The following is a 27,457-nucleotide window of genomic DNA, read 5'->3' on the forward strand; positions in this document are numbered from 1 at the left end:
CTACCTGAATGGAGAGCAGTAGGAATAATATCTGTCAGGTTTTGCAGATGTATAGGGAGGACCCAAATGCAGACTGGCAGGCAGATTCAGGTTCTGGCAGACGGATGAACAAACAGGCAGGTGGGTTGACAAGCAGGCAGGCAAACCCACAGGTACAGGCAACAAATGCAGGACACAGGTAGTCAGGTAAAACACACAGGAACACAGGATCATGGGAAAAGTTTGGATCAGGTGTGTAGGTGGACAGGGAAACTCAGGTGATTGAGGTGAGAAAGTGGAACGGGGGAAAAAAGAAGTCTGGGGACATGTTGTGGGCAGAAGGAGAATAGCAGATCTAAAGGGGGAGAACATGGGCTGCGGTCGAAAAGTGTTTTTTGCTTAGGAAGGTTCAGACTGAGTGAAGTGAGCTGAAGAATCTGAGCAGCATCATGATCACAGCTGCTCCACTTCTCTACATGATGAGGAAAGGAGCTTCAGTGCTTCCTATCTCATCTCCTTTAGCATAGGAAACACTGGAGCTTGTTTTGAAAGGAAAGGAGAAATGCTGTCCCACAATTCCTTGCTGCCACAACATTGAAAGTGACGCATCACTGCAGTTTCCCCACAGTAGACCCACATAAATACAGAAACAACAGAGCAGCGATTTTATATTTGTGACACGATCCAGAACTGAGCGACATCCCTCTACGATCGACTGAAGCCCAAACCCATGAATATAGATTTATTCTCTTCAAATCCAGTTAGGGAAACAAACATTCATCTTTGGCATCATCATAACAAACAAAATGCTGTTTCAAAATCCCATTCATTGTACTAAAAATGAATTTTCTTTACTTAACAACTGTATAAAAAGGTCAGAACTCTGTAGCCTACTTATGTCTGAATATAATCCATTCTGGCCGCTACTCAGTTGCTTATTTTAGTTTTTAGTTTTGTGTTTGTAAAGTTTTGTTGTGAAGAAAGGAGTACGCAGGCTATATATCGTCTTTGTGTTATAAATAAAGTTGGCTTAAAAAGTCCTGGCGAAAGTGCAGTCAGATTCTCTCCACGGTGTCTTTTCCTTATGAATTCTCCTTTACTTCTTTACTACAGCAGCGAGTATGGACAGTAAGTGAATATCCATCTGTACTGACATTGTGACCTTTTAGAGTTTTTGTTTGTACAGTAAGTAAAGTCGGGATCTTCCTGCTGCCAAAGCAAAGGAAAAGACTGAAGAAAAGAGATGGATGCTTTAGACATATCTGACTGAATGTGGCAGTTTTTACTGAGCTAATTAACACTGTGTACAGTTAATATGCTGCTATCGTCACCAGTTTAATCCCCAGGTGATTCTATCTGTTGATTATCTATTGCTCTTTATTTACTGGCTTTGTCCATGTCGGGAAATGATGAGCTGATTCATGTTTCAAATGCACCAAGGTTGGACTTGATGTAATAGGAGTTTGAGTCTGTGTCGTTGCGTTGTTGTGTAAATGCACCGGAGTATAAACTCTGCATGAAGTCTATTAAAGTAAAGAGTAAAGAGAGTAAAGTGTGCCAGTCACACTTACTGAGGGGACTGTCCCTCGTCTGCACCTGATTTGTGTTTTAAAGCTACAGACACATTTGTAAATGGCAGTCGTTGTAGCTATAGCAACAGTAGCAGTAGAACCAATCTTATACTGTTGTTACAAGGAATCATCACTGAAATTATGAGTTTATATTTCCTATAGATACACGTATCATTGTTTGGATTATGGATATTTTTTGATGGTTTTTTTTATGATTTATTTTTAAACATGAAGTGAGAAATGTCAGAATAAAATCTGCTCCATGTTTGTTTTACACTTTACAACATTTTTCTGTCTCAGCGGTGGAACAAGCACTACTGTGTGATCTGTGATGACAAGCTGTACTACGCAGAGGAGGACGAGGAGCAGGAGGAAGATCCCAGGAAGGTAAAAGAGATTTTTAGAAACTTGGGTTTTTTTCAAAGTTTAGAATCAATCAACTGGAGGTGGTTCAATATAAAATATCACAAGTTATAATCATTTCAGTAAACATAATACACACTGCCAATCAGCATGCAGCATGCTTGGACCAAGGTCTAATAATGCGGGTGATTAGCTGTTTATTTACACAAATACATATGAGTGTGTTAAAAGACTGATCTTAAAAGTAAGACTAAAATTTGTACCGTATTGTAAACTTTTTGTTAAAATGGATTTGATAAAATTGGAATAACAAAAAGTATCATGTAGAATCGGTCAAAGTATCGGTATCAGTACCAATATTGAAAGTTTTTCAATAATACCAAGAATTGGGAGGAACGATTCTGATAATGATATACTGGACAGGGATCAATTACATTAAGTATATGCTGTGCTAAAAAAAATACATCTTGTCCTGAAATAAACATGCTTGTTTTTTTTTCTCAGTACCAGGACCTGCACTGCTCAGAGCCGTGGTTTCACGGTCGCATGAATGAGGGCAGGCTGATGGCTGAGCGATTAATCCACGATTACTGCGCAGAGACTGGGGGAAGAGACGGCACCTTCCTGGTCCGAGAGAGCGACACCTATGTCACAGACTTCACCCTCTCCTTCTGGTACAGCATCACGTTTCTTGATTTGATCCTTGACCTTAAGGACTGTAATTTTTGTGTGATACACAGTCAAAGAGGGGGTTGCCTCTTAAAAAGAACGTGGCTGATGAAGGTGTGGCTGAACCTAAGCCTCCTCTTCCATACAGAGGCTTCACTACAGTATCACAGATTTATTGTTGTTCTCCAAAATTGGCCAAAAGATTGTTGCATTTCTCAGCCATATTTGGAGGTCAGCCATTTTGAAATGGGACACAGTTTAAGTATTTCCTTCTATCAACCTTGTTGGGGTACATTAAAGGCCCTATATAGTCTAAAGGCAGATGTCCATGTGTTGTTTGATTACAAAGCAGGTCTAGGTTCTATATTAATACTGTGAAAGTATCAAAGCCTCAGTCCACAGAGAAATGCACACAGCCTGTATTCAGAATCTGAGCCTTAAAACCAGCCGTCAGGACTTCTGGAACTTTGTGATGTCACAACAAAGCAGTCACCATCCTCAGCGATGCCCCAAGCCCCGCCCACCTGGACCCACCATCCAACCTTGCAGGATTTGGTTTCTCTTAGTGTTTATCTGAAATCTGCTATATTTTTATTGTATCACTCAGAAAACAGTCAGCCAATCAGAAGAGAGGCTCAGAGGCTCCTGTCTTCTGATTGGTTCACCAACCTGTTGTTACTAGAGCTCCAGAAAGAAGCCTGAGAGAGGATATGTAAAACTATTTTGAGATGGTTTTTGGTTCTTAAAACCACAAATATATCTTCTTAAGGATCAACGCTTCAAATAAAACGCAGAGAAAGTGTAAAATATGGAGCTCTGATACAATGTGGTGTAAGTGATGAACATTCTGGTATAATGTATGTGTGGCATCATTGGGGATCCAACCTGTTCTGGGGACAGCCTTTGTAAACACTGCACTGTCCTCTTGTCATGTGTAATCATTGAAAATAATCACCAAGATCAATTTTTTTTTAGCAACCTTTGATCTCTAACCTTATCTAAAACATAGCCATAGATGAGAAGAAACACACCTCAGGTTCGGGAGCTGCTGATTTTAGGTTTTGAAAATGATGTAATATATTTTTGATCAGTTCTTTGTACTGTATGTGCAAACACATCTTCTCCATGTGTTTCAGGCGCAGTGGGAGGGTCCAGCACTGTCGTATTCGCTCGGGTTCAGACGGGGGACACACTTACTTCTACCTGACGCCAAACCTGCACTTTCCCAGCGTGTACACCCTGATCCAGCACTACAGAGACAACCCGCTGCGCTGCCAAGACTTCGAGCTGCGCCTCACTGACGCTGTGCCACAGCCTAACCCGCATCTACAAGAAGGGTTTGTCATATATGAACCAATCTGATACATCCAGGGGACTGGATACACATGCTGAAAGTCATTATACACTGTAAGCTAGCAATTGATTATGACACCGTGATAGAATTTTTTGTAGAGTAAGGATTCTTTTTCTGTAAACCCCAACTATTAGCGACAAATACACTTTGCTGTTAAACTATTGTTATTGCAGAAAAGACGCACTGTGACTTAGAACGTTAGTAATAAGCTGGTGAGTAGATCAGTTTTCATGTTCGCTGTGCTGATGTTTAACGCCCTCGACAACCTCTGTTGTATAACCCTTTTTTTAAGACACATAAAAGATAAAAAAAATCAAGTCTAGGCTATTTACTGACATTTTTAATGTTGTAGAATAAGACGTGAAACTATCTTGTTTTTGTAATCCAACCAAAAACCCATTGACTTTGGGTCGGTGGAACCGGAAGTGCTAAAAAAACGTAATACCACACAAATAACCACAATCCAAGTCAACTGTTTTCAGTTTGACGATTTTGACGATTCGGATGTGTTATGCTAGTAGCTGCTAATGGATCCTCAAAACACTAGCCTTACAGTTCCTCTCCACACACATTTTAAACTGTGAAAATACTCTGCTAAGATTCATATTTTGTTTAACATGATTTTCCACATAAAAAGTGAAAAAAAAAAAAAAAAAAAACTGGGGCTAAAGCTCATCTACTCTTACTTTCTCATTGAGAAATCTGGATCAGGCCTTGTGCTCCGCCCAAAACCGCTGCTTGCACTAGGAAACATCAGAGAGACTCAGCCACATGTTTGAGCCTCAGTCAGACCCAGACTCAGATGAGTAGTCTGAGTCCAGAACCAGAGACTAGCAGACGGATCAGAACGGTTAGCGCAGTTAGCATCTTTTATTTGTTCATGTTGCTTGTTAGCTTGTAACTGGCAGTGGCTGACACAGTGTTAGTGGTTGTGCTAATGCTAACTCTTTCTCTCTGTACTGACAAGGTTTCAGGTTTATGTAGCCCCGCCCCCCCGTCCCCACAAGTTGACAGGATTGGTTCCTTAGGTTTGTGACATATGAAACCCTGACTGTCTGAATCTGTGTTTATGAGACTGTCATTGGTTCACTGCAGTTCAAGGTGGAAACACTCAGTCACCACATGTCCTGTATGATATGAAAACATCATATGGATGTTACCAAGGTTAAACACTTGATTTTCATCGGTGGGGTCTTTCAGCAGAGATGAGGAGGGGGCTCACCTCTGTCTTACTCTACATGCCCAGATAGTCTTCAGTGTCAATCAACATTGTCTCAAGTGACATCTTTTTTTAATTTATTTTTTTAAGTATTGCCATTCTTATCTAAACATATAAAGTGAACTACATGCCAAACTGTTAAGACAAGTCTATGTTTGAGTTTCCAGTGTTTGTGCCCAGCTAGGCTATGAATGTCATGTGTCGCTGTACACGACACACAGAGATTAGATATGAATCTTCTTATCTCACCCCGTGGCTCACTGCTGGTAGCAGCACAGGCAGAGACACAAACACAGACACAAAGACAGGCTGATGCAGAGAAGTTGCTTTAATGGATGAAAAGAGGTTTATAGGCAGACAAGTGGACAAGCAGGCAGGTACAGGCAACAGGTAACTAAATGCAGTTAGCAGACACATAGGAAACCATAGGGGAACATACACAGACAGTCCAACAAGGAGCTGATGGTAATGGCTCGTTTAAATACTGACTGGGTTGACGAGGAAACTGAGAACAGGTGTGTGAGTGAGTGGGCAGGGAAGCTCAGGTGACTGAAAATGGCAAACAGGTGAGCAGCTGGATATGAAAACATCTGGTGGGGGGATGGAGAATGGCAGGTGTGGGGAGAGGAAGGGAAAAACATGACCTGGGAGAAGCGAGCAGAAGCTGGAGACAGGGGCTGAGGGGAACTAAGGAGCAGACTGTGATAAATAAGCATAATTCTGTCAGAACATACAAAAGAACACAATTTTCAACATGTCAGAGTGTGTTTAACTGTTACTGTGCTGTGTCAAGTACATTATATATGCTGTTGACATATAAACATAAAAAGCGTGTGTCGTGTGTGATTTTCATCGTGATACTGGATAGAATTTACTTTTAAGTTTAGTCTCTGACTGTTAGTTTGGTAAAGACTCTTTCCCACACTCACTTCAACCACGCATGCATGGCTTCTTTTTTTCACTTTTCACTTTCACTGATACACCCACAGACACACAGTAACTCTTTCCCTTCTGTCTGTCACTTGCTTTTGAAGCCATTTACCGGTACAAAGAGAAAAACACCTCTTTAGCCAAAGCAGCATGCTGTAGTGCTACTGACATATGAATATGAACACTATACATATGAATACTTTTGCGTATACAGTATATATTCTTGATAAGTATCTTTAGACAGACACAAACATGCATAATGTAACGTGTGTGTGTATGTGTGTGTGTTGTGCAGGTGGTTCTATAGTAACCTGAGCAGAGGTCAGGCGGAGGATTACCTGCTGAGGATTCCCAGAGATGGAGCTTTCCTCATCCGTCAGAGAGAAGGAGAACAAGACTCCTACGCCATCACGTTCAGGTGCAGTGATGCTTTTATGACTTTATGTCTCTCAGCATGCTTCTGTTTGTTTCTGTAGTAATCAAGTCCTCTCTCTCTTTCAGAGGTGATGGTAAGGTGAAGCACTGCCGGATCCAGAAAGAGGGCAACATGTACCTGCTGGGCACCACTACAGAGTTTGAGAGCCTGGTGGAGCTGGTCAACTACTTCAGGAAGAAGCCGCTGTATCGCAAGATCAAGCTACGTTACCCAGTCACCCCTGAGCTGGTTGACTGCTTCAGCACAGTGAGTTACAGTAGGAGACGTACAAAGACCAAAGGAAACGTTACGAACCTCTGTAGGGAAATTCTCTCACTGCAGCAACAAAAAGTAACTAGAAAAAAAAATTGAGACATGATAAAAATATTTTTTTTCAAATAGTTGAAATGTATTTATTATATAAACATTTGAGCGATAAGTCAAATTAACAAATTAATACAATCCACCAAACTTAGCTCACTGAGGACTTTCTTTGCCTATCTAAGAAATACTGAGCTTTTATTTTTGTGGAGATGAGAAAAATGAGAAGTTGAGGTAGTCAGAAGAAGACCTGTGATGTGAGATAAAAACCTGCCAAAGCGTTGATATTATCTTGTGTTTATCTTTGCTTTTGGGCTCTGATCTGTATGTGGGCCATCTGTATAGAGTGGAGGTTAACTCTGTCTGTCCAGGGGAACACAGAGAGAGAGAGGAGAGCCCGAGGCTCCGTTTTATACAAATGTTGGAGAGAAGAACTGGTTCATATTTGTGTTATAACAATTCTTAAACATATCCATCAGCTGATGGCTCATTGCAGATGGGGTGAGGAGCTAGAGTGAGCTGTTATACAGCCTATTATATATTGTTACGAAAAACAGCGAGGGAAAGCGAAATCCAGGCTGGCATGACGCCTGCAACCAAAAAAGTTAGAGCAGCAGGGGTCGTATGAAGCTGATACTAACAGTGACCCTGCTGGTGCTGTTTGCCACATACGAGGCAGTGCTGGAGGCTTCTTAAATTGATTATTAAATAATACTGTATTTATGGTGATCCGCAGCAAATATTTAAATTGCCAAGTACTTTGTGATAAATGAATAATATCTACAGCTCTATCTGTGTTTGCTGTCAGTCTCACCCATTGCATGTGTGGCCCTCCCACAGCAGCATGTTGACTGCACCTCTTCTCCTACATCGCCCTCTCTTCAGTAGCTACAGCTGTCCCTGCTCATCATCTGGGAATCATGAATGTCTGTACATCATGTTGTGCCAGTCAGTTTAGTAAATGTTGAAATATTTGACAGGATAATTAAAAACTCTGATCTGCTGTGGTGGCACTAGAGGAAAGGTCAGGCGATCATTAAAGTCAATAGGATTTATCCTCTGGGGTCCAAGAATGTCTGTACAAAATTGACTCAAATTGCAACCATTAGTTTGGTTCAAAATTTAAAAAGAATATTTAGTATTTACATGTTATATCATGTAGTCATCAATGCATCCTAGAGTGTCTTTTTATTTTGTTCATTGTTTTATTCCCACTTTTGAGCAAAATCAGTTCAATATCTTCTTCTACAGCCAGTAACATTTCCTCTGCACTGACTGGTACCTAACAGTGGACTATGCTTCACAGGAGAAAGACTGTGCCTCTCTGTACGAGATGAAGACATACGTGGAACCCAACGAAATTGAGCCCTCACTGGTGTGTATACACCACTATATAACTTTGGCCGCCTGTTATCTTGTGCAATTTCCTTTGATAAAGACGCTCGTGACTGTGTGTATTTGTCTCCTTTAGCCTCAAAGTACAGTCAAGGCTTTATATAGCTACCAGGCTGTACGGCCAGATGAGCTCAGCTTCAGTAAAGGAGCTTTGATACACAATGTAACAAAGGGGAACAATGGATGGTGAGTCCACACACACACACACAATAATAAAGCAATTTTTGTGGGGACCCGTCATTGACATAATGCATCCCTAATTCTCCTAAACCCCCCCCTCAACCCAAGTCTTAACCCTCAAACAGCCCTTTAAACTTGTGGGGTCCAGCATTTTGGTCCCCACGTAGCCCCAACAAGGATTTCGGACCCCACAAACACAGTAAAACAAAAATACACACAGGCAGCAACAGACTGGTATTGAGCGATATTTTAGGGATTAGTCGCTTCACGCCCCTTCATCATGTTTATCTGCATTTACATTAACACAAATAACAAACAGACTGTTCACATTGTCCTGTCATACTCTCTACAGGTGGAAAGGTGACCATGGTGGAAAGGTGCAACTGTTCTTCCCCTCAAACTATGTAGAGGAAGTCTCCAACAACAGCCAACCTGACAACAAAGGACAGGTGAAGATTAGAGTTTAGGTCACAATTTAACTGTACAGAAACTGACTGAAAATAAACTGTGTGTTTGTAATGTGCATTAAAACAGGACATGGAAGACAACCCCCTAGGTGAACTATGTAAGGGTGTCGTGGACATCTCCAAGTGCAACATCCAAAACTGTGAGTACAGGTTACTTTTGTGTCTGATGCAGGTTTGACAATCCCCTGAGATGGAGCTGGTTTTGATGTTGCTTTTCTCAGTACTTGATGATATGCATGTATTGAAGATAATGATACCACGGTGGGGGTCAACTAAACACATACAGATGGAAGCCCTTTAGTTTTCATCAAGAGGCTCCATTGTTCATTAAGCTCGAAAAAAAAACTCTTTGTTTTTTCTTCCCTGCCGTTTGCTGGCACATTGCTTCATTTCCTGTCACCTCTACCACAGTCTTTCGGGCAGTTAAACAGCATTAAACCACTGGTAGGAGTGTGTATCACTTCATCCCTGTGCTTGTACTCGCACTTGTTACTTTCCCTTTTATTCATATTTTGTGCGCATGCACCTGCAACCTGGTCAAAGCATTGCTGCACCGGTGGTCACAAACTCCAAAGCAAAAATATTTTTTGGCAGTTTGCCTTAATTAGATAGGTCACAGCGGAGATGCAGACAGGACCCGAGCTGTTATGATCGCGGTATATGATATATGTGTTAAAGGAGCTATTTGGAGGTTTTGCTATTGCTATATACTTATATGCTTTACTTACCAGTCTAGAAAAAACGTTCAGTATCAACTTTCATTCCTTCCTCACCAAGAGCTGTCTCCAGAGGTGGCAAGCAACTCTTTTTTTTTGCTTCTCTTTCTATCACTTCTTTTCCTCTACTGAAGACAGCATGCTAACCAGCTAGCGCTTCCCGATATCGAGTCACTGCTGCATCCAATCTGCCCTGAAGAAGTAGCCCTTCTAGGAGGGTGTATTATAACCTCTTGTCTTATAAAAACAACGATGGCATAAGCTCTTGGGAAGACTGGTAAATTAACAGCTGTTAATGGTCGTGTTGGCTATGTAGCAATAGCAAAACTAACTAATAGTATCCTTTAACCATTCGACCCCCACAGTGCCCCTCCACAGTGTACCTTTAAATGAAAATGTCAGGTAAATCTCAACCTGACGTACTGTATTTCTCATACATGTGGCCTGTGTGACAACACAACCTCTGTGAAAGAAATGAAGGCTGAATACAAAACAATGTATATCTGGACAGGCTGCACGATACTCCTAAAGCTTTCCAAATAAACATCATGATTATCATTATTATATGCTCTGCATCGTGCATACACGTTGTATGTCAAATGGTTGTGGAGAGTTGATCCCATGATTGTAGGTCCTTGACACCAACACATTTGAGAGATGCGTCTCTCCAGTGACTGAGAACTTACTTCTTTGAATCTCATTAAGGCCAGTCCTTCAGTAAGCACAAAGTCTATGGTTTAATCTTTAAACGTCAAGGAATTGTGCGTCCCTCTTCACCCTCCCTCAACGAGCCTCTTTCCCTCCCTCTTTGTTTCCAGTGAAGAATGGTAAAAATGGGAAGCCACATGTGTTGACCCTGCAGGATACGGAACAGGACAGTCTGCAGTTTGACCTGGCAGCTGGCTCTGTGGAGGAGCTGTTTGAGTGGTACCAGGTGGCCTGGGACATTACTCAGAGAGAGATGAGCAAGCAGTACCACAGGGAACAAGAGGTTGGTATCTCACTGTAAATGATAATATATGTAGTGGAGGAAGAAACCCACGTCAAATAGTTAAAAGCTATAGGGGACATCTAAACTATGTTGTAACACAACAACTATAAAAGTCTGGTAAATAATGTTGTTTAATTGCCAGTCAGCTCACATTGTGATTTTACATACTGGTTGTCCATGTCCACAGCGTATGACTGAAACAGGCTACATACTGTAAAACCACAAAAGGCTGTTTCACTGGTATTCTGTCAGCATCACTGTGCAAACAGGAAGTGGCTTTTTTTTTTTTTTTCCAATGTCAGATGAGACAGCAGGTGGAAGTGGAAAAGAAGGCAGAAGTTGCCATGGAGATGTCGGACCTGGTGGTCTACTGTCAGCCACGCAGCAAGGAGAAGGACCGCTTTGGTAAACACATGCAGACACACAAAGACCTTTACCACACCTACATAGTGGAAAGAGGCTCAGTGCAAACAGTCTGTACTGTTAGGGTAAAGTCTTAGAGTGCGCTAGTTTTAGTCTTACTTTAAAACCAGATAAGATCCACTCAGTGTAGTATTCTTTCAGTACAAAATTCAAATTAAAGTTCCCGTATAGTGTAAAGGTAGATGTCCATGTGTTGTTTGATTATAAAGCAGGTCTAGTTTCTACATTAATACAGCCAGTATTCAGAAACTGAGCCTTAAAACCAGCCATCATGACGTCTGTAACTTTGTGACGTCACAACAAAGCAGTCACCGCTCTCAGCCATGCCCGAAGCCCCGCCCACCTGGACCCACCATCCAGCCTTGCAGGATTTGGTTTCTCTGAGTGTTTAAAGAAATCTGCTATATTTTTGGATCGCTTAGAAAACAGTCAGCCAATCAGAAGAGAGGCTCATAGACTCCCTCTTCACTTGCATCCACACATTCACCACAGCCCTCTGAATTAAGCTATATTTCCTTTATACTCTTCATATTCTATAACATCATCTGCTGTCAACATGATAACTATTAATAACCAGCCGACAAAATGGTCAGTTACCTGGCACGTCAAACCTACCTCACCTTAGCAAGCAACTGGGGCAAGGTGAGGCGGCCGGAGACGTCTATAACGTTACCATCAACAGCCAACTACCTACAAGCAGCTGACAGCATGTCAATGTAAAGATAATCAGTATAACCACCAAGTATCCACAGTTTCAGTCAAGTTTATTGACCTGTTGTATCATCTGATACGTCCTGAAACTGAACTGTTATTATCTGACCCCGACTCTTCTTCTCTCCGTCTCTGCAGACGGTTACAGCTACAAAGAGATCCGCTCCTTCGTGGAGAACAAGACGCCAGGAAAGAGTCGCACCAGGGAGTTCCTGCAGTACAACCGCAAGGCTCTGAGTCGTATCTACCCAAAAGGGCAGCGTGTGGAGTCGTCCAACTACGACCCTTACCCACTGTGGGGCGTTGGCTGTCACATGGTGGCTCTCAACTTCCAGACTGCAGGTGCAGTAGTTTATCTGGGCTGAGCTCCCAGAAGGCATAGCTGTAGAGGAAAGTGTTGCAGATTCATACAGTGCTTCCTGTCTTATACTTGCTCATCATGTATAACAGAAAATGTTTTACAAGAAACTGCTGCAATCAGTGGATTCGCCTGCAGAGGCTTACAGATTACAGTTTTCTTTGATCAAGTGTGACACACAAATCTGATCATTGACAGTGTTGACTTCAGCAGGGATCAAGATAACTGGAGAGTCCAGAATTAGGACTCTCCTTTGCCAAATGCGAAGCAGTGCCAACAAACCTTTTTCACAGTTCATATTTTGTCGAGGCAGGAAAAGCACAGGTGTCCACAGGTATGTCATGTCATCTCACTGACATGCAGAATGCCAGGGGCCTGAAACCGATGCTCCCTAAATGGAAATGGTGTTTTGGTGTTTGTACGACACTTGTCTCCTTGTCAGTATTGAGAATATTTCTATGGGATTTGGAGGAACTTGACCCAAACAGAAATAACGAGTGCTGCGCCTACAATGTTCACCATGGATGATTCCTATATCACTGTGTTTCAGTTCAGTCAGTGCCAGCTGCTCATTCTTTCACTTTCATACAAAGCTCCCGCGTGGGCGGGTCTTACAGGATTACTTCCCCATTGGTCTACAACTTTATTAGTGACAGCCAATGACCTGAGGGCGGTTTAACTTTATCTTCTATCTGCATGAGTAAGCCATGGCAGTGTGACAGTGAGCCAGCATGTGCAATAACCAAACTTATTTACACCTCTGCTTTTCTTACCGTCACATGTCTCTAAATGTCTTCCGTGAAAAAGACCAGTGGCACTGCATCAGCAATGTATGAATCTGGCAAATAAGAAGGGAATATGTACTGTGGCCAGTATATATTCACTGGAGACTGATGAAGGAACAAGGAAGAAGTGTGGGACGAGGAGGGAATGGGGGACAGGTGAGCAGGGCCGGGTGACCAGCAGAGGGGGGGAAACTCAAGAGGGACGACTAGTGGACAGATGAGGAATGGCATGAGTCTGGAAACTCAGGTTTCTGAGATGGAAGAGAGAGAAGAGGCAGAGCAAACACTCGCTGGTGTTTTATCTGGACTGATGTAACCAGCTGTAATAACCAGTTAACTCTCAGCATCCATTCTGGTGAAGAAAGTTTGACTTGATCTTTACAATAATGTCAATACTGGCAGCCTAAAGGGAAGGTGGAAGCTGTTTTCAGCTGTGTGGTGTGACACAAATGAAGAGCAGAGGTTCATATAATGTGTATGTGTCCACCCAGATAAATACACCCAGCTGAACAGCGCCCTCTTCAGTCTGAACGGACGGACGGGCTACGTGCTGCAGCCCGAGCTCATGCGCTATGATACCTACGACCCTCACCAGGAGAAGAAGATCAAGTACAACATTGTGGTTCGGGTATGTCTGTACCCAGACACACACACACACACACACACACACACACACACGTTTCTTAATAACTAGCTAACACATACAGTAGATTCAGAGCGTACTTTATTGTGTTGTAGGCTTTTGCTCATCAATCTGTGCTCAATGATCCATAATGACAAAGTGAAATTGTGTTTTTAGAAATGTATTTAAAATCAAAAACTGAAATCTCTGATTTATAAAAGTATTCCGACCTTTTATCCAGTGTTCTGTAGAAGCCTGTCTGGCAGCAAGTACAGCTTCATGTCTTCTTGGGTAAATCTAAAAAGAGTTTGCACACCTGGATTTGGGCAGTTCTTCCTGGCAGATCCTATCATGCCCTGTCAGACTGGATGGGAAGCGTCTGAGCTGCCATCTTCAGGTCTCTCCACAGATGTTCTGCAAAGTTTATGTCTGGTTTTTGGCTGGACCTTGTCCCGAAGCTACTCCAGTATATCATCCTGGGTGTTTGCTTCGGGTCACTGTCGTGCTGAAAGTCTCAGGTCATGTGAACTCTGGAGCAGGTTTTCTTCTCTGTATTTGGCTGTATTCATCCTTCCCTCAGTTCTGACCAGTCTCCCTGTCTCTGCTGCTAAGAAGCACCTCCACAGCAGGATGCTGCCACCACCATGTTCACTGTAGGGATGGTAATATCCAGGTGATGAGCAGTACTTGGTGTTCACCAGACATAGTGTTTAGAGTTCTGCACAGAGAGTTAAATGATCAGAAAATCAGACCAGAGAATATTTTTTCCTCATGCTGTCCAAGTCTTTTAAATGCTTTTGATTGTTTTGAAAAACTCTGGACTGTCATATGTCTTTTACTCAAAGTGGCTCCTGTCTAACCACTGTAGCCTAAAGTCCTGACTGATGGAGAGCTGCTGAGATGGTCATTCTTCCACCAGGTTCTCTCATCTCTGCAGAGGACTTCTGAAGCTCTGTGAATGTTGGGTTTGTGCTTTCCTTCCTGACCAAGGCCCTTCTTGCCTGGTTACTTAGTTTGGCTGAACAGCCAACTCTAGAATGGTCCTGGTTCCAAACCTCTTCTATTTCACTGTTATTGAGGCCATGTATACACAGGTGTGTGTGCTCTAAAATATCGAGGACCCTACGCTGACACAAATTAAAGCATGGACCCCCATTTGATAAGATTCTTGCTTTTAGATGTTTTATGACTGAAAGTTTGAAACCCAGGACCAAAACACTCAGACATTCTGTCACTGTGTTACTTTGTATGGGTGGAAATAAAATGATGTCCCTTTTTGCAGGGGACCCGGGACCCCCTCAAAGACCCCTGGGTCAATTCAGTTTGCCTCAGGTGGACTCTAGTCAGGTTCTAGACACATTTCAAGGATGATTTAAGGTTAAGGGTCTGAATGCTTTTGTACATACGTGATTTTTAATAACTCAATCACTATCAAATCACTTTGTCATTATTGGTTATTGAGTCTAAACGAATATAAAAAAAGAATCAGCAACACAATAACGTGGGGAAGAAATGAAATACTTTCTGAAGCTACTGTATGTCTTCATCATGAGGAGGCCTCAGGACCTGTACAGCTGCAGGGCCACATCTGGAGAGAACTTTCTAACAGCACCTGTGTTTGACCTCCGCAGGTGATCGCTGCCAGACACCTTCCTAAGCCCGGCCGCAGCATCGCCAGTCCGTTTGTTGAGATCGAGTTATGTGGAAACACGGAGGAGAAGTCCAAGACCGTCGTCTATCGTAAGGAAAAGGGGGGAGGGGAAGATGGGGAGGGTGAGACCTACGGACGGAGAGAAATGAGACTGAAGCGAGAGAATTTTACAATCAAAGGCTTTGTAGGACGTCAGATATCCCCTGTCTGAAACAGAGATGTTCTGCCAACTGCAGGTGATAACGGTCTGAACCCGGTCTGGAAAGCCCCAGCAGAGCCTGTGGTCTTCACCGTATACGAGCCTGAGCTAACCTTCCTGCGCTTTGTGGTCAACGAGGAGGACATGTTCTCAGACCCCAACTTCCTGGCTCAGGCCACATTTCCTGTCAAAGGCATCCGCTCAGGTGGGAGCACAGACACTCAGCACAGAGGGCCACAGTTAGTGAGCAGCTATCCACGTGAAGCTGCTGCAGCAGTCGGTGTCAAGCCAGAGCACGACATGACATGACATTTCTTTTCTGCTCAATCTACCTACTTTATTCCTTTTCATCTCTGCCCTTTCTCGCTCCTCTTTTGAGACGGTTCAGATTCCATATAGAGCAGACAGTGTGATCAGTAAAGAGAAACGAATATGACCCACTACAGATCATGTACACATCATATCGCCTCTATTTTACAAAGAACCCTGTAGTGTTTTGAATTTGATTTGAATCTTCCCCTGGTTTCACTGCGGAACGAAAAGAAACACGTAGAAGCTCAACTGAAATCGCTCATCACAGTAAACGTTAGGTCTGCTTTTTAGATTTATGTTGCAAAATGATGATGCAAAATGTGAGTCTGAAAGTCTGTAGTGATAATGTCATCTTGACCACAAGAAAAGCAGACACACAGTAACGTTCACTGTGATGAGCTGAATTCAGTGTCTCATGCCTGTTCTTGATGCAGAGGCTGTAGGTTTGGCTTGAAGTCTGAAGTTCTTTAACCACATATACTACTACTGAACTACTTTGACTCAGTACAAGTACAGAAGTATTCTCAGCTTTGTGTACTGAAAGTGTAAAAGTAAAAGTACTGCAACAAAATGTCCCCTGTGACAGATATCTCATTATTATTATAAACACATATAATATTATATATACAATACATTATTAGATTGTTAGTTCAGCGTTGTGTCAGAAGCATTATACTCCTGTAGTTCCTCCAAAGGGGCGTAAGATAAATCTGAGGTGATGTATGGGTGGTAAAGAGGACAAAACAAGTTGCAGTTTCGAGGGGAAATGTCTCTTTGGTGCAAGCAACTAATAGACATTTGAAACATGAACACAGCTGTTTTTTTTGTAAGGTGCGACTAACCAAAAAGGTTTGAAACCACCAGTAGCATCAAATGGAAATACAAGTACAAGTACATTAAAATTGTACTTAAGTACAGTACTTGAGTAAATGTACTTATTCTTAGTTACTCTCCACCACTGCAACACACAGAGCTCCTTTACTCCCCCCGAGCAGGTCTAACTGGCTCTGCAGCAGTGATGTTAAATTACCTGGGATTTCTAATTAAGTGTGCTGCAACAATCAAACACCAGGGTGGACCTTTAATTCTGTGGTTTGGTGTGATCATTTACAGGCTGAAGTGTGTGCACACAGAGTGGATCCAATGTCTTTTTTTTATTGATCCAACAGGTTTTCGCTCCGTGCCTCTAAAGAACGGCTACAGTGAAAACTTAGAGTTAGCCTCTCTACTGGTCTACATCAATGTACAGCAAGCAGGGGTGAGAACACACACACGCGCACCCACACACACACACACGCACACACACACACACACACACACACACACACACACACACACACACACACACAGAACATTAATGTTGATTTTTATATTGTATATCTTCAGTTTGACATCAATATGGAGGTATAGTATTTCAGTAGGGGTGATCACATGACTGTTGTCATTCAGAAAGCAGAGGAGGAGCTGTACTCGTCTTCAAGCCAGCTGAGGAAAAAGCAGGCTGAGGTCAGCAGTGAACCTTTCCTGTACGACACTCACGCCAACATTCAGCGCTCCGCCGTCCCTCGCCAACACAACAGCCTCACGAGAGAGTTCAGCACCAGCGAGAAACACAGGTATGCCTCAAACTCACAGGGTGTGTGTGTGTGTGTGTGTGTGTGTGTGTGTGTGTGTGTGTGTGTGGGTGGGTGGGGTTAAATGAAATGAAATGTATGACATCTCTTATTATTTCCACTGTCTGTTCTTTGTGCCCTAGGACAAAGGAAAAGAAGATAAACAACAGTAAGTTCTACTCCTGAGGACTCAACAGAACCTCACCTGTCGGCGCCAGAAGGATTTGTGATCTTGGCAGTTCAGAGTTTTCCAATAGTGACATTTCATAATTTTTCATTTCATACCAAAAATGACACGTGTCCAATGTTCCCCCAAGCAGTTTTCTATTTATTTAAGATTTTTAAAAAATAAATGTGGTGTCAACATTTTCTGAAATATGGAAATATTGGAACATGTTAATGTTATTCTCAGGGTTCTTTCTGTAAAAGCCTTCTGGGAAATGTAGGAAACTAATAACGAGGACGGGTTGAGGCAGGTATAGGGAAGGTGAATTGTATATTTGCTGTGAGGAGTCCCCACAGACAGCCAGTGTAGTGCTTAATAACTGTGCATTCAGTCTGTAATCAAACTGCAACACTGATGCTTGGATGGTATTTATTTTTACTATGAGTGTTCGCTAACCGTGATAACAGTTTCACTGTTTCATGCAGGACGGAACTTTGTTCTTCTGTCAGGGGAGCTTGAGTTTTTTTTTTTCAACAACATTTCAAATGTTAATGAATGTGAAAACAAAGAAAAAAAACTGATGTGTGGCACACAGGCTGCTGTGAGTCTGATGACATGGAAAGGTTGATTTTGCTGTGTAGTTTCACCAGTGACGTTGTTTTATCTGTGTGGTTTACGTTGTGTCTTTGAAAGTGAAGTCAGGTTAATGAAAACAAGCAACTTAATCCAACGTAATGAGAACATGTCATGTATTTAATTTGAAGGCATTTCAAGGAAGCAAGATGATGTTTGTAGCTTTGCTGTGATTCCTCTGTGACCTTCTAATGAATCGAGTCAATAAAGTTTGCTTTGTGTAAGTACAACCTCTGTCTGGATTTCACCTTTTCTTTCAAAAGTTACAGTCCCGAATGTTCCTATTTCCACTGGGACCACTTTAAGGTTTACCTGCAGTAGCAGTGGTAGTGTCAGCGTCTTTGGAACAGCAGATCGGGGTTCAAATCCTGGTCAGGGTGAGCCTCCAGTAAGGGTCCTATGCTATGCTATGCAAGGCTGGCACATTGGATTAACAGGGTCTGCCGCTGGGTCTGTTGGAGGACCAGGACATGCTGATGACAAGTGGGCTACTGGAACAACACACACATACACACCAGCTTATATATATATATATGCACAGCTATAATCTACTCTGTGTGTTGTGAGCAACAATGCAAGGAAAACACTTGCATGACCACTTGCAAAAGGGGAAGACTCAAACAACAGAGTTTGTCACCAATGGAAGTCAATGCACCACAACAGCTGCAAGCTATCTGCCCCACCACATTTTGAAAGTAGGGCACTGGGCCACCACCTACTACTTTGACAAGAAATAGCTTGTTCCAGTTTAGCTTAGTAAGTAGATCCAGCTTCAGTTCAAAGCTTGAAGTCAAGATGGCAGAACAGTGCTGAGTGCAGGGTGATGCCGCTGTGTAACTGACAAGTTGTCCCAACTTTCTAAATAAGCTGAGTGTAAATAACACTACAGTAACTGCACATTGGTGAGTTGCCATAGCAATAACACAGATGGAATTAATATTACTGATTGCTTTTTTAAGTGTGACACAATGGTGGCATATTCTCTTTAAAACAATTTATGATCCTGTTGTCACACTGCTATCAAAACTACTCTTTCCCTGTCCTGTCACATACGTAACTAAGAGACCCAGCTGGCCAAGATCTGCTTTTTCAGATCTACCTGTCAATTATTATTTTTCTTGTTCCCTTTCATTTTAAAGTTTCCAGTTCATACGCTTTTTCCTGTAATGGTTTAATGGCTCAGATGCTTTCCACCAATACTCTGCCTTGATTCACACTCAGCATAGAGCAGTAATTTAGATTTAGATGTACAAAATCCTTTAATTCCTGACATAGGCTATGTTTTATTCATAGAGAAATAAGCTAATGATTGTGCTTTGTGTGCTTTGTATGGGCTTGAGTAGCCTACATACTTCCACCAATGCATATGCACTCAGTGCATACATAATTAATATTATATTTTGAGTACAGAGTACAGATTGATGCTGGTATATTGTTGGTGCACATAAAAAATGTGATGCATTTTAAATTTCTTGCAACTTCTAAAGTATGTAACAAACAAAACTGAAGTTTCCCGGCTGGATGGTGATTTACTGTATTACTCCTGTAATAACTCCTGGTGTTACACGTGTCTTCTAATGAAAGAGCTGCAGATCATTATTTTAGAGTAAAGAAGATAAAAAAGGACACATGCCACACACAGCTGAAACATATTCACAGACAATTTATTTTTGATTGAAATTATTTAACATCATAGTTGTTATTTTTCCTGTTGAAGATCTTTTGTAGTTTTATTACAACAGCCACAGAGCAGCAGCAGCAGCAATAATAATAACCCAGCAGGAGAAGCAGATCAATGCAGAGAAAGACTGAAAAAGAGAGAGAAACATGATGGGCGCTCCTTTTCCAGCTGCCAAAAAAGATTTGACTATAAGGAATCATGGGAAATAGAGTTGTTTTTTTTCCAGTCTGTCAGATTTGTCGGGCTGTGCCACATCTGACCGTGTTTGTCCAAAAGATATGAGCACAGTCGTACACAACTTGGACATGGTAGAAACTCTTACAGTTTGTGTAGAATAAAAAAAACAAAAAAAAACACATCAGAGATAAAAGACAAGAGGGAGGAATCAGGATGGGAACGGAAAGCAAAGCACAGTGAGCTCCACAGGATACGGAGACATGACAGAACAGAAGAGGTGTTTCTATTCAACCATCAGATGTTCTACAGTAATAAAAAAAACCCTCCATTATAACCTCAACAGGCTGGTCCCCACACTCACAGTTTGGACGAGTGGCAGCTCATCAAGGCCTAAAACCTGTGGGACGACCTCAGTGACAGGATTTTCCCAAGACTTTGTTTAAAGGAAAAGTTTGACATTTTGTTTGCTTTAAATGAGAAGACGGATACCACTCTCATGTCTGAGCGTTAGCAGCCAGTCAGCTTAGCTTAACATGAAGCAAGCAGCCGGCCTGGCTCCGTCCACACATAAGAAAATCTGATGTAAGAACAACACCTTGTGGTTTTAGGGGGTTTATGTGCTGGACTAGTCCTTTGCTGGGTGCCATGACTTCTTGGAGTCTTGTTGTCACTGTGAGGTTGCCAGGCAACCAGCAGAGACTTTTTCCACTTTACTTTTTGTATAATATAATATGCCAGGCTAGCTGTTTCCAGTCTTTGCGTTAAGTTAAGCTGCTCCTGCACCAGCTGCAGCTTCACATTAACTGGACAGACATGACGTTATTATCAGTCTTCTCATCTAACTTATCAAAACTATTCAGAATATATCAGAACTATTCCTTTAAGACCTTCAGACTAAAAAAAAACATCAGGTATAAAACAAAACCTTCTTTAAAGTCAACTTTTAAAATGATGATGAGCACGGTACACCTCTGATATGATGATGTGGCAGGATTAGAACAAAATTCTTGGATAAACAAGAAATGTTAGCATTTTTTGATATGAAAACTTAAATAATGAAATCTCAGCTTGAGGCAGCTTCAGTCTAAAAGTACCAGTATCGGTATTGGCTTTAAAAAAAAAAAAAAAAAAAAATCAGTATCAATCAAACCCTAAATGCCTCAACGAACACGCTGTGTCAAGACTCATGGGTAGATCCTGGCAACAACCAATCAGAAAACAGTTGGATGGCCTCTCTCCATTTCAGTCCTTAACCTCAGTGAGATAGTGATCAGACCCTTTATTATATTTCAAACTTTTTATAAAACAAAATTACAAAATAAAAATACCAGATGACGCAGCAACATGTACATGCAAAAAAAAAAAAACGAAACAACAAGAACACAGGAAACAAATGTTTGATTAAAGTAATCAAATAAAAGATGTCGGAAACTTAAAAGATATTATGCATTGAAAACATCATTTTTTAGATTACAGTGCACTTTGTGTGAAAAAAAAACAACCACACACATTAAGATGAAGGCAACAGCGGCCTGCCGATGACGGGAGGCCGAGAAAAATCCGGAAAAGGGATGAAGAATAAGAAAAAGGGGAAGGATTTAAAAATGGTTCAAAGAGAAGAAACGAGGAGACGACTATATACACTGGTATATACATCATACAGGATATGAAAGAGAGCACAAGGTCCTAAAGCCAGACCCAAAGATGGCCGTACACAAACCGAGTCTACGGGCCAAACAGAAAACTGTCATGGCACTCAATAAATAGGAAACAAAGCATCTTATAGTGGACGGCATCCTGTCTTCTGCTGCAGCCTCTGCCTTGATTCAACAAACATCTGGAGGATTCTGGAGGTCGACACAAATAAATAAAATGGATGGATGCAGTCAGAGCGAGGCTGACCGGAACAAAGGTGGAAATCTGACTTGTCCTGTGTTTTCTGAGGGCCACCGACACAGGACAAATAGACCCAAACCACAAACAGAGAGGAAAGAAATTCTGACATAGTTGCAGTGTCAGGGCAGTTACCACACCGTGTGAAATGTTGCCACAATAAACTGGCAACACTTTGAGGGAATGTAGATGGGCAGATATGGCCGAAGGTGCCTTTTTCCAAACGCTTGTCCCTTTTAGCCCATTGTGACAGAATATGTACAATAATTTTGCCTCATCCTCTGATGAGAATTATGTATCCACACAGCCTAAAAATGTCACCCACGTATGGCGTAATATCATTACAGCAGAACAATTTAAAACAGGAGGTCTGACAAAAAGATAAAAAGACAACAATAGGCAGCCCACAGCTCCACTACAGGCACTGTGATCCTTCATCCTCAGCACGGGGGGGGCAGAGACGTGAACACAGGCGGTGTCAGCGTCTCTCCACAGGCAGGTTACAACAGGCTCCGCCTACACCAGTCAGTCCCTAAAAACCAATGCGCATGTTGGCTTGATGAAACAAGTGCACAGAACAAAGACAAAATCTGATGAGAAGATGTTTGGCAAGTGTCCGTTCTTCTTTTCAAAACCGTCTTCAATTCAACCGTCTGTACAAAAGAGCCAAAAAAATAGCAGAGGATATGAAAATATACAACTCTCAGCTGGTGATGGGTCTCGTTTTAAAGGTCCACTTTTAGATTTACCGCAGTCCAATCTACAGGTGTTACGTTACCACCATGGCATGGTGCAGAGAGATCCATGTCTGGGTTCCCTCTCCGTTGGCTTCTCGTGTTATATGTTGCAAAACAACAGGGCCTGCATGTGTACTTCATTAGTCAGGACAAAATCCAGGAGAGACAGAGTAAATTAGGCTTTAAAGACACAACTTATAAATACGAGGCAGTCCCAGACCACCCACTACTGCTACACAACTGTCCGATTAAATAGTAATGGGAGATCATCAGTATGTACACTGAAAACAAATGAAAAAGGAACAAATGTCGCCATCGTTGTTGAACTTTCCTACAGGCTCCCGAAAGGTTTCTGAAATGTCAGCACTGGGGGTTATCTTCATGTTTTATATAGAAACACACAATATATGAAAGCACAGATGTCTGGAAAAATATGTTCATTCAAGTTGATAAAAACTTTTTTTTTTCTTTTCGTGTGTGAACGTGTTGTATATGAGGAATAGGCACAGTCTTGCAACTCTTCTTTTTCTCGGAGGTAGCACCTCATTTTCCCAATGAAAGACTTTTAAAAAGCCGGAATCGGACCCTAAAAACTGAAAGAGCACAAGAGTGAGGACTGACGTGTTCAATAGTTCGACGCGTCTGTTTGGAGAGCTACATCATGGAGAAGATCGGAGAAGAACTGGAACGTGACCTGCTGTATCCAGCCTTCGTCGCATGAGGGGCAGGGGAGAGAAAAAGAGGGGAAGGCTCTGGGGGGGGGGGGGTTGATTCAGGGTCTCCTTATGACACGGACACACAGAGGTGGGAGGGCGACGGCTGGAGAGCTGGATTTAGACTGAATATGGAAACTGAGAGACCAGATATGAAAGACAGGGCAAAGGATAAAGGCGGAGAGGGTCCCAGTATAGCCAGAATATAGTGGGTCCTTGCATGTCCTCTGATCATATCAATAAAAACAAGATCCTTGGAACATCGGTGACAGAAGTAAGGGGAGCGATGAGGTCCATAATTTCACTTAGAAAAAAGCGATGCTGACACTCGCTACACAGTTCCTTCCTGGTGATGACATCACTACAGGGGTTGGTGATGATGTCTGAAGCCGACAAAGGCTCCTCCTCCTCCCTCTCCTCCGACGTAAAAAAATTGTCGGAGCTCTTCTGGTTACATCGGGTGATCCTCACACCGGGGGTGATGTCAGAGTTCCTCGTCTAATGATGGTGATGATGGAGATGACATCACCTCACAATTTTCATGTTATGTATCTGAGCCTGTGTGCGATGTGTGCGTATGTTTATGTGTGTGTCTGGTTATACATGAGGGGTGTGCGAGTGTGGTTGATCACCAGGCCTCTGTGTACCGAACGTCGACGTCTTTCAAGTTGGGCAGTTTGGCCTGCAGAAACAAAAAAACACAGACAAAGGGAAACTGCGTCAACACCTTCAAACAAGGACTTAATATCAGATGACATTTAACAAAAATATGTTTCTATTCCTCTCATCATGTCAGCCATCGAGGCAGATCAAAACTGAGATTCATATTAATTATCTATCTTAACACAAAGATTAACTTTTACAGGTCTGTGATTTCAAAATAACTTCCTGATAATTTCAGGTCTGTGGAGAAATCTATGTAATGTGGGTTTAATTATAGGGATTACAGGGACGTCCCTGAATGGAATATTTGGCCACTTTACAAGGTGGAAACGCAACCCTGATGGATTATCAGCTTGTAAAGCGCAACTACGTTAACAAACAGGGGCCTGCTGTATTTATCAATCACTCAAAGTGCTTTTCAATCAACTGCTGAAAACAGCCGCCCCCAGAATCTGGAGTGTGTCCGGTTGTGAAGTCAGTATTCACTCTTCTTTGGCTCTGTTTTGGTCTCCACCAGCTCCTTTTCTTTAGCTGCTAAATGTGCTGTTATGTTCACCGTCTGGTTCTAACTGTGTGTGTCTGCTGTCCACCGGAGGGACAGTAACGTACACTGAGTCCATCAGAGTCGCAGCTGGACACGGGGTCGATGAACCACAACATTGCCAAAACAATAAGCCGAAAGACTCCAAACCGCTCTGCAAAGCTATATATATATGTATATGTATACTTTTTTATTGTAAAGCACTTTGAGCTGCATTGTTTGCATGAAAGGTGCTATATAATTAAAGTTCATTCATTTATTATAATAATTAAAACTTATAATTAAACTTATAATCATTTATTTTATATAATATAAGTAATTATAATAATATTTTAATACATTATTTTATAGCAACATTGGCTGTGTTGATGCTATTATATATACTGTGTATATATATACATATATATATGTATATGTATACTTTTTTGCAGCACTTTCAGCTGCATTGTTTGCATGAAAGGTGCTATATAATTAAAGATCATTCATTTATTCATTCATTCATGACTGACAGCAGGGGGTAGGTGTTAATTCACCTGACGGCAAAACATAAATGCAGATTTCAACAATCGCATTTTAAAAGCACAGTTGTGGCGTGTAAATGGAAGGAAATAAGTGTTTCAAATGTATTTCATTTTCACATAAATGCTGTGAAATGACCTATTTGCAGTTGTTATGAGTGCTCTTGTTATTACCTTGAGGTCCTCATACGTGTCAGCTGTGAGCTTGGTGCTGTTCATGTTCAGACTGCACAGACTCTTCATGGCTGAAACAGGCAGACATTTACAATCAGCTGCAGTTCAATTGTATTCTTGCTTCTTTTAGTCACTATAACACTTCCAGTCATCACTCATTCTCATTAGGCTCAGCTTCCGCAGAATGAAACAGCTTTTTGTAGAATACAGTGTGTGTGTTTTCTTACAGCTGAGAGCCAGCAGACCAGCATCAGTGACTGGAGTCTCACACAGGTTCAGAACCTGAAGACAGGCCAGATGCTCAGACAGCAACCTCAACCCCGCGTCCCCAAACTGAAGAAAGACAGCGAGAAAGAAAGGGTGAACATTCAACATTATAGTCATTATGCATGTACTGGACCACTGCTCCTTATTTGTGTCTTCCTGTGGCTGTTTGTTGTTTGGTTGTGTGTGTTCATACCTGTGTGGACCAGAGGTTGAGCTGTTTGAGCGACGGCAGCTTGATGAGCTGCTCGGCACAGGCACTGGTGACGTTGGTGAAGGCCAAGCTCAGGTTCTCCAAATTCCCAAAAGAACCTGAACTCAACAGGCGGGCCAGGTCTGCATCCTATGACATGGTGAGGAAAAACATTCAATACTGAAACTGAGAGTATTAGTAGTAATATGATGCGCTGCCTTAACACTGATGTTGTCCAGGACAGAAAAGGTTAAAGCTGTATTAGTGTGTGAAGGCGTCAGCGTGATCTCACCGTGGACTTTGAGGGCAGAGTCAGTCGGGTGGGGCCTCCTTTTCTTTGCTGAGGAGAAGACAAAAAAAAAAGAAAAAAGATGGCGTCTGAGCTCAAGGCCTTGCAGGAAGCTTTTCAGGCAGTAGATGGCGTGTGTGAGCAGCTGCTTTCATGTCACACCGAGGAAACGGACGTGAGCTTTCTAACCTTTTTCTAATAGAAGAACACCGGGTTTTATACATGATGCCACATGTATTATCCCTCACTGTGTGCTTGTGTGTGTGGAGAGAAAAATCCCAGAAGATTGATTCTTTATTTTCTTACATGTTTTTATCATTTTATCACATTAATGTATCATTATCTAACTACTAATTAGAGAAAATTAGGTCATAAATAATCATTTCTCAGATGGATTTGTTATTGTAATTATTGTATTTCCTGTAAATGTCAATAATATGATGACATTGATGATGATGACAAAACATTGTGACAGTTCACCTTCAATACCAACATCTGCTTCCTGGTGACTCTGCGGCTGCTCTGGAGTCAGAGTGTAGAGAATAATATACTGGTGGAATAAATACAACACATCCTGTGCATATGTATTCACACAGCTGCTTAAAGTGCATGAGTTGTCTTTGCGTACGCTCGAGTGTGAACAGAATATACGTTCAGCAGCTGCTTCCTTCGACCTCCACGCGTAAACGGACGGTTCGGTTCTGAAGACGCAGCGAAGCGGCTGTGACTCAGCGTGTGAAGCGCAGACAGAGCCAGTTACTGTCACTGGTCTGATCTTTACTGTTGCAGCGTTTCAGGACCAGACGAGCTCCGGGAATATTAACACTGCAGAGTTTACTGAGACGTGTGCGACAGAGAGGAATTATCCGGCTCTGGATGTTAATTGCAGGGCGGAGGAGAGGGACAGACCAATGAAACCTCAGTGGAAAAGTAATGTGAAGGACATTTGTACAGAAGAATCTCACTGCAGCAGCAGGTGAAGCTAAGTGGACAAACAGTCATGGAGCAAATCCTAAAAATGAATGTGAGGTCACAGACATAACAACATGGGACTGCAAGAAGACACATTTGGGTTATTTTAACTAGAAGTTTACCATATTAATTTGTGTTGTTTATTAAGTGGTGCAATATTATTTGAGTTGATTATATCATTACTTAATATTACTTCATTGAGTCTATTATCAGTTGCAGCCCTGTATCATTTTGTATATATTCTGTAGGTGTTACATTTAAATTGCTTATTTACAACCCCCTTTACTGTGTTCCCACCTGCCGTTGTTTACAGGGGGGCAGGTGTGAATGTGACAGTCTATTAGGATGCACATGTCCTGTTCAGAGAGCAGAATAAAGTTGTGTCAACTGTCCTGCTGTGTCGGTGGTGATTATAGAAGTCAGCTAAAGGAAAATTGTAGCTGTTGTTGCCCACAGCCCAGAGAGACTGGAGGAAGCTACCAATCAAGAAGTCAGGGGTTACAACATCTTACTAAAAAGTTTTTATTATCTATTTGTATTTAAAAGTTCAGTGGTGTAGAAAGTCAGATGTCCTGGTTGTGATACTGGTTACAGGCAAA

General features: G+C 42.0%; 2 protein-coding genes across 2 annotated transcripts in view; one reads left to right on the top strand and one right to left on the bottom strand.

Annotated features, from left to right (window-relative positions):
- plcg2 (phospholipase C, gamma 2) overlaps positions 1–18,273 on the top strand; it is a 29,878-nt gene extending 11,605 nt beyond the window's left edge. The window contains exons 15-32 of the mRNA XM_023397308.2: positions 1,851–1,937; positions 2,418–2,587; positions 3,719–3,919; positions 6,381–6,503; positions 6,587–6,767; positions 8,128–8,196; positions 8,293–8,402; positions 8,749–8,845; positions 8,931–9,003; positions 10,398–10,570; positions 10,873–10,975; positions 11,843–12,046; positions 13,339–13,475; positions 15,101–15,209; positions 15,357–15,524; positions 16,801–16,889; positions 17,081–17,247; positions 17,388–18,273. Of these exons, the coding sequence (XP_023253076.1) occupies positions 1,851–1,937; positions 2,418–2,587; positions 3,719–3,919; positions 6,381–6,503; positions 6,587–6,767; positions 8,128–8,196; positions 8,293–8,402; positions 8,749–8,845; positions 8,931–9,003; positions 10,398–10,570; positions 10,873–10,975; positions 11,843–12,046; positions 13,339–13,475; positions 15,101–15,209; positions 15,357–15,524; positions 16,801–16,889; positions 17,081–17,247; positions 17,388–17,430 (2,304 nt within the window). The 3' untranslated portion in view covers positions 17,431–18,273. The remainder of the gene's footprint in view (positions 1–1,850; positions 1,938–2,417; positions 2,588–3,718; positions 3,920–6,380; positions 6,504–6,586; positions 6,768–8,127; positions 8,197–8,292; positions 8,403–8,748; positions 8,846–8,930; positions 9,004–10,397; positions 10,571–10,872; positions 10,976–11,842; positions 12,047–13,338; positions 13,476–15,100; positions 15,210–15,356; positions 15,525–16,800; positions 16,890–17,080; positions 17,248–17,387) is intronic.
- Positions 18,274–19,686: 1,413 nt separating this feature from the next.
- The window catches only part of cmip (c-Maf inducing protein), a 53,198-nt gene continuing 45,427 nt past the window's right edge, over positions 19,687–27,457 (bottom strand). The window contains exons 17-21 of the mRNA XM_023397400.2: positions 25,890–25,937; positions 25,601–25,747; positions 25,368–25,473; positions 25,141–25,211; positions 19,687–23,926 (exon numbers count right to left, since the gene is read on the bottom strand). Coding sequence (XP_023253168.1) covers positions 23,873–23,926; positions 25,141–25,211; positions 25,368–25,473; positions 25,601–25,747; positions 25,890–25,937 — 426 coding nt within the window. The 3' untranslated portion in view covers positions 19,687–23,872. The remainder of the gene's footprint in view (positions 23,927–25,140; positions 25,212–25,367; positions 25,474–25,600; positions 25,748–25,889; positions 25,938–27,457) is intronic.

The sequence above is a fragment of the Seriola lalandi genome, unplaced genomic scaffold (genome assembly GCF_002814215.2).
Source record: "Seriola lalandi dorsalis isolate HSWRI2012SDOR001 ecotype SW California unplaced genomic scaffold, Sedor1 jcf7180002055008, whole genome shotgun sequence".
In the NCBI taxonomy this organism is placed as follows: domain Eukaryota; kingdom Metazoa; phylum Chordata; class Actinopteri; order Carangiformes; family Carangidae; genus Seriola; species Seriola lalandi.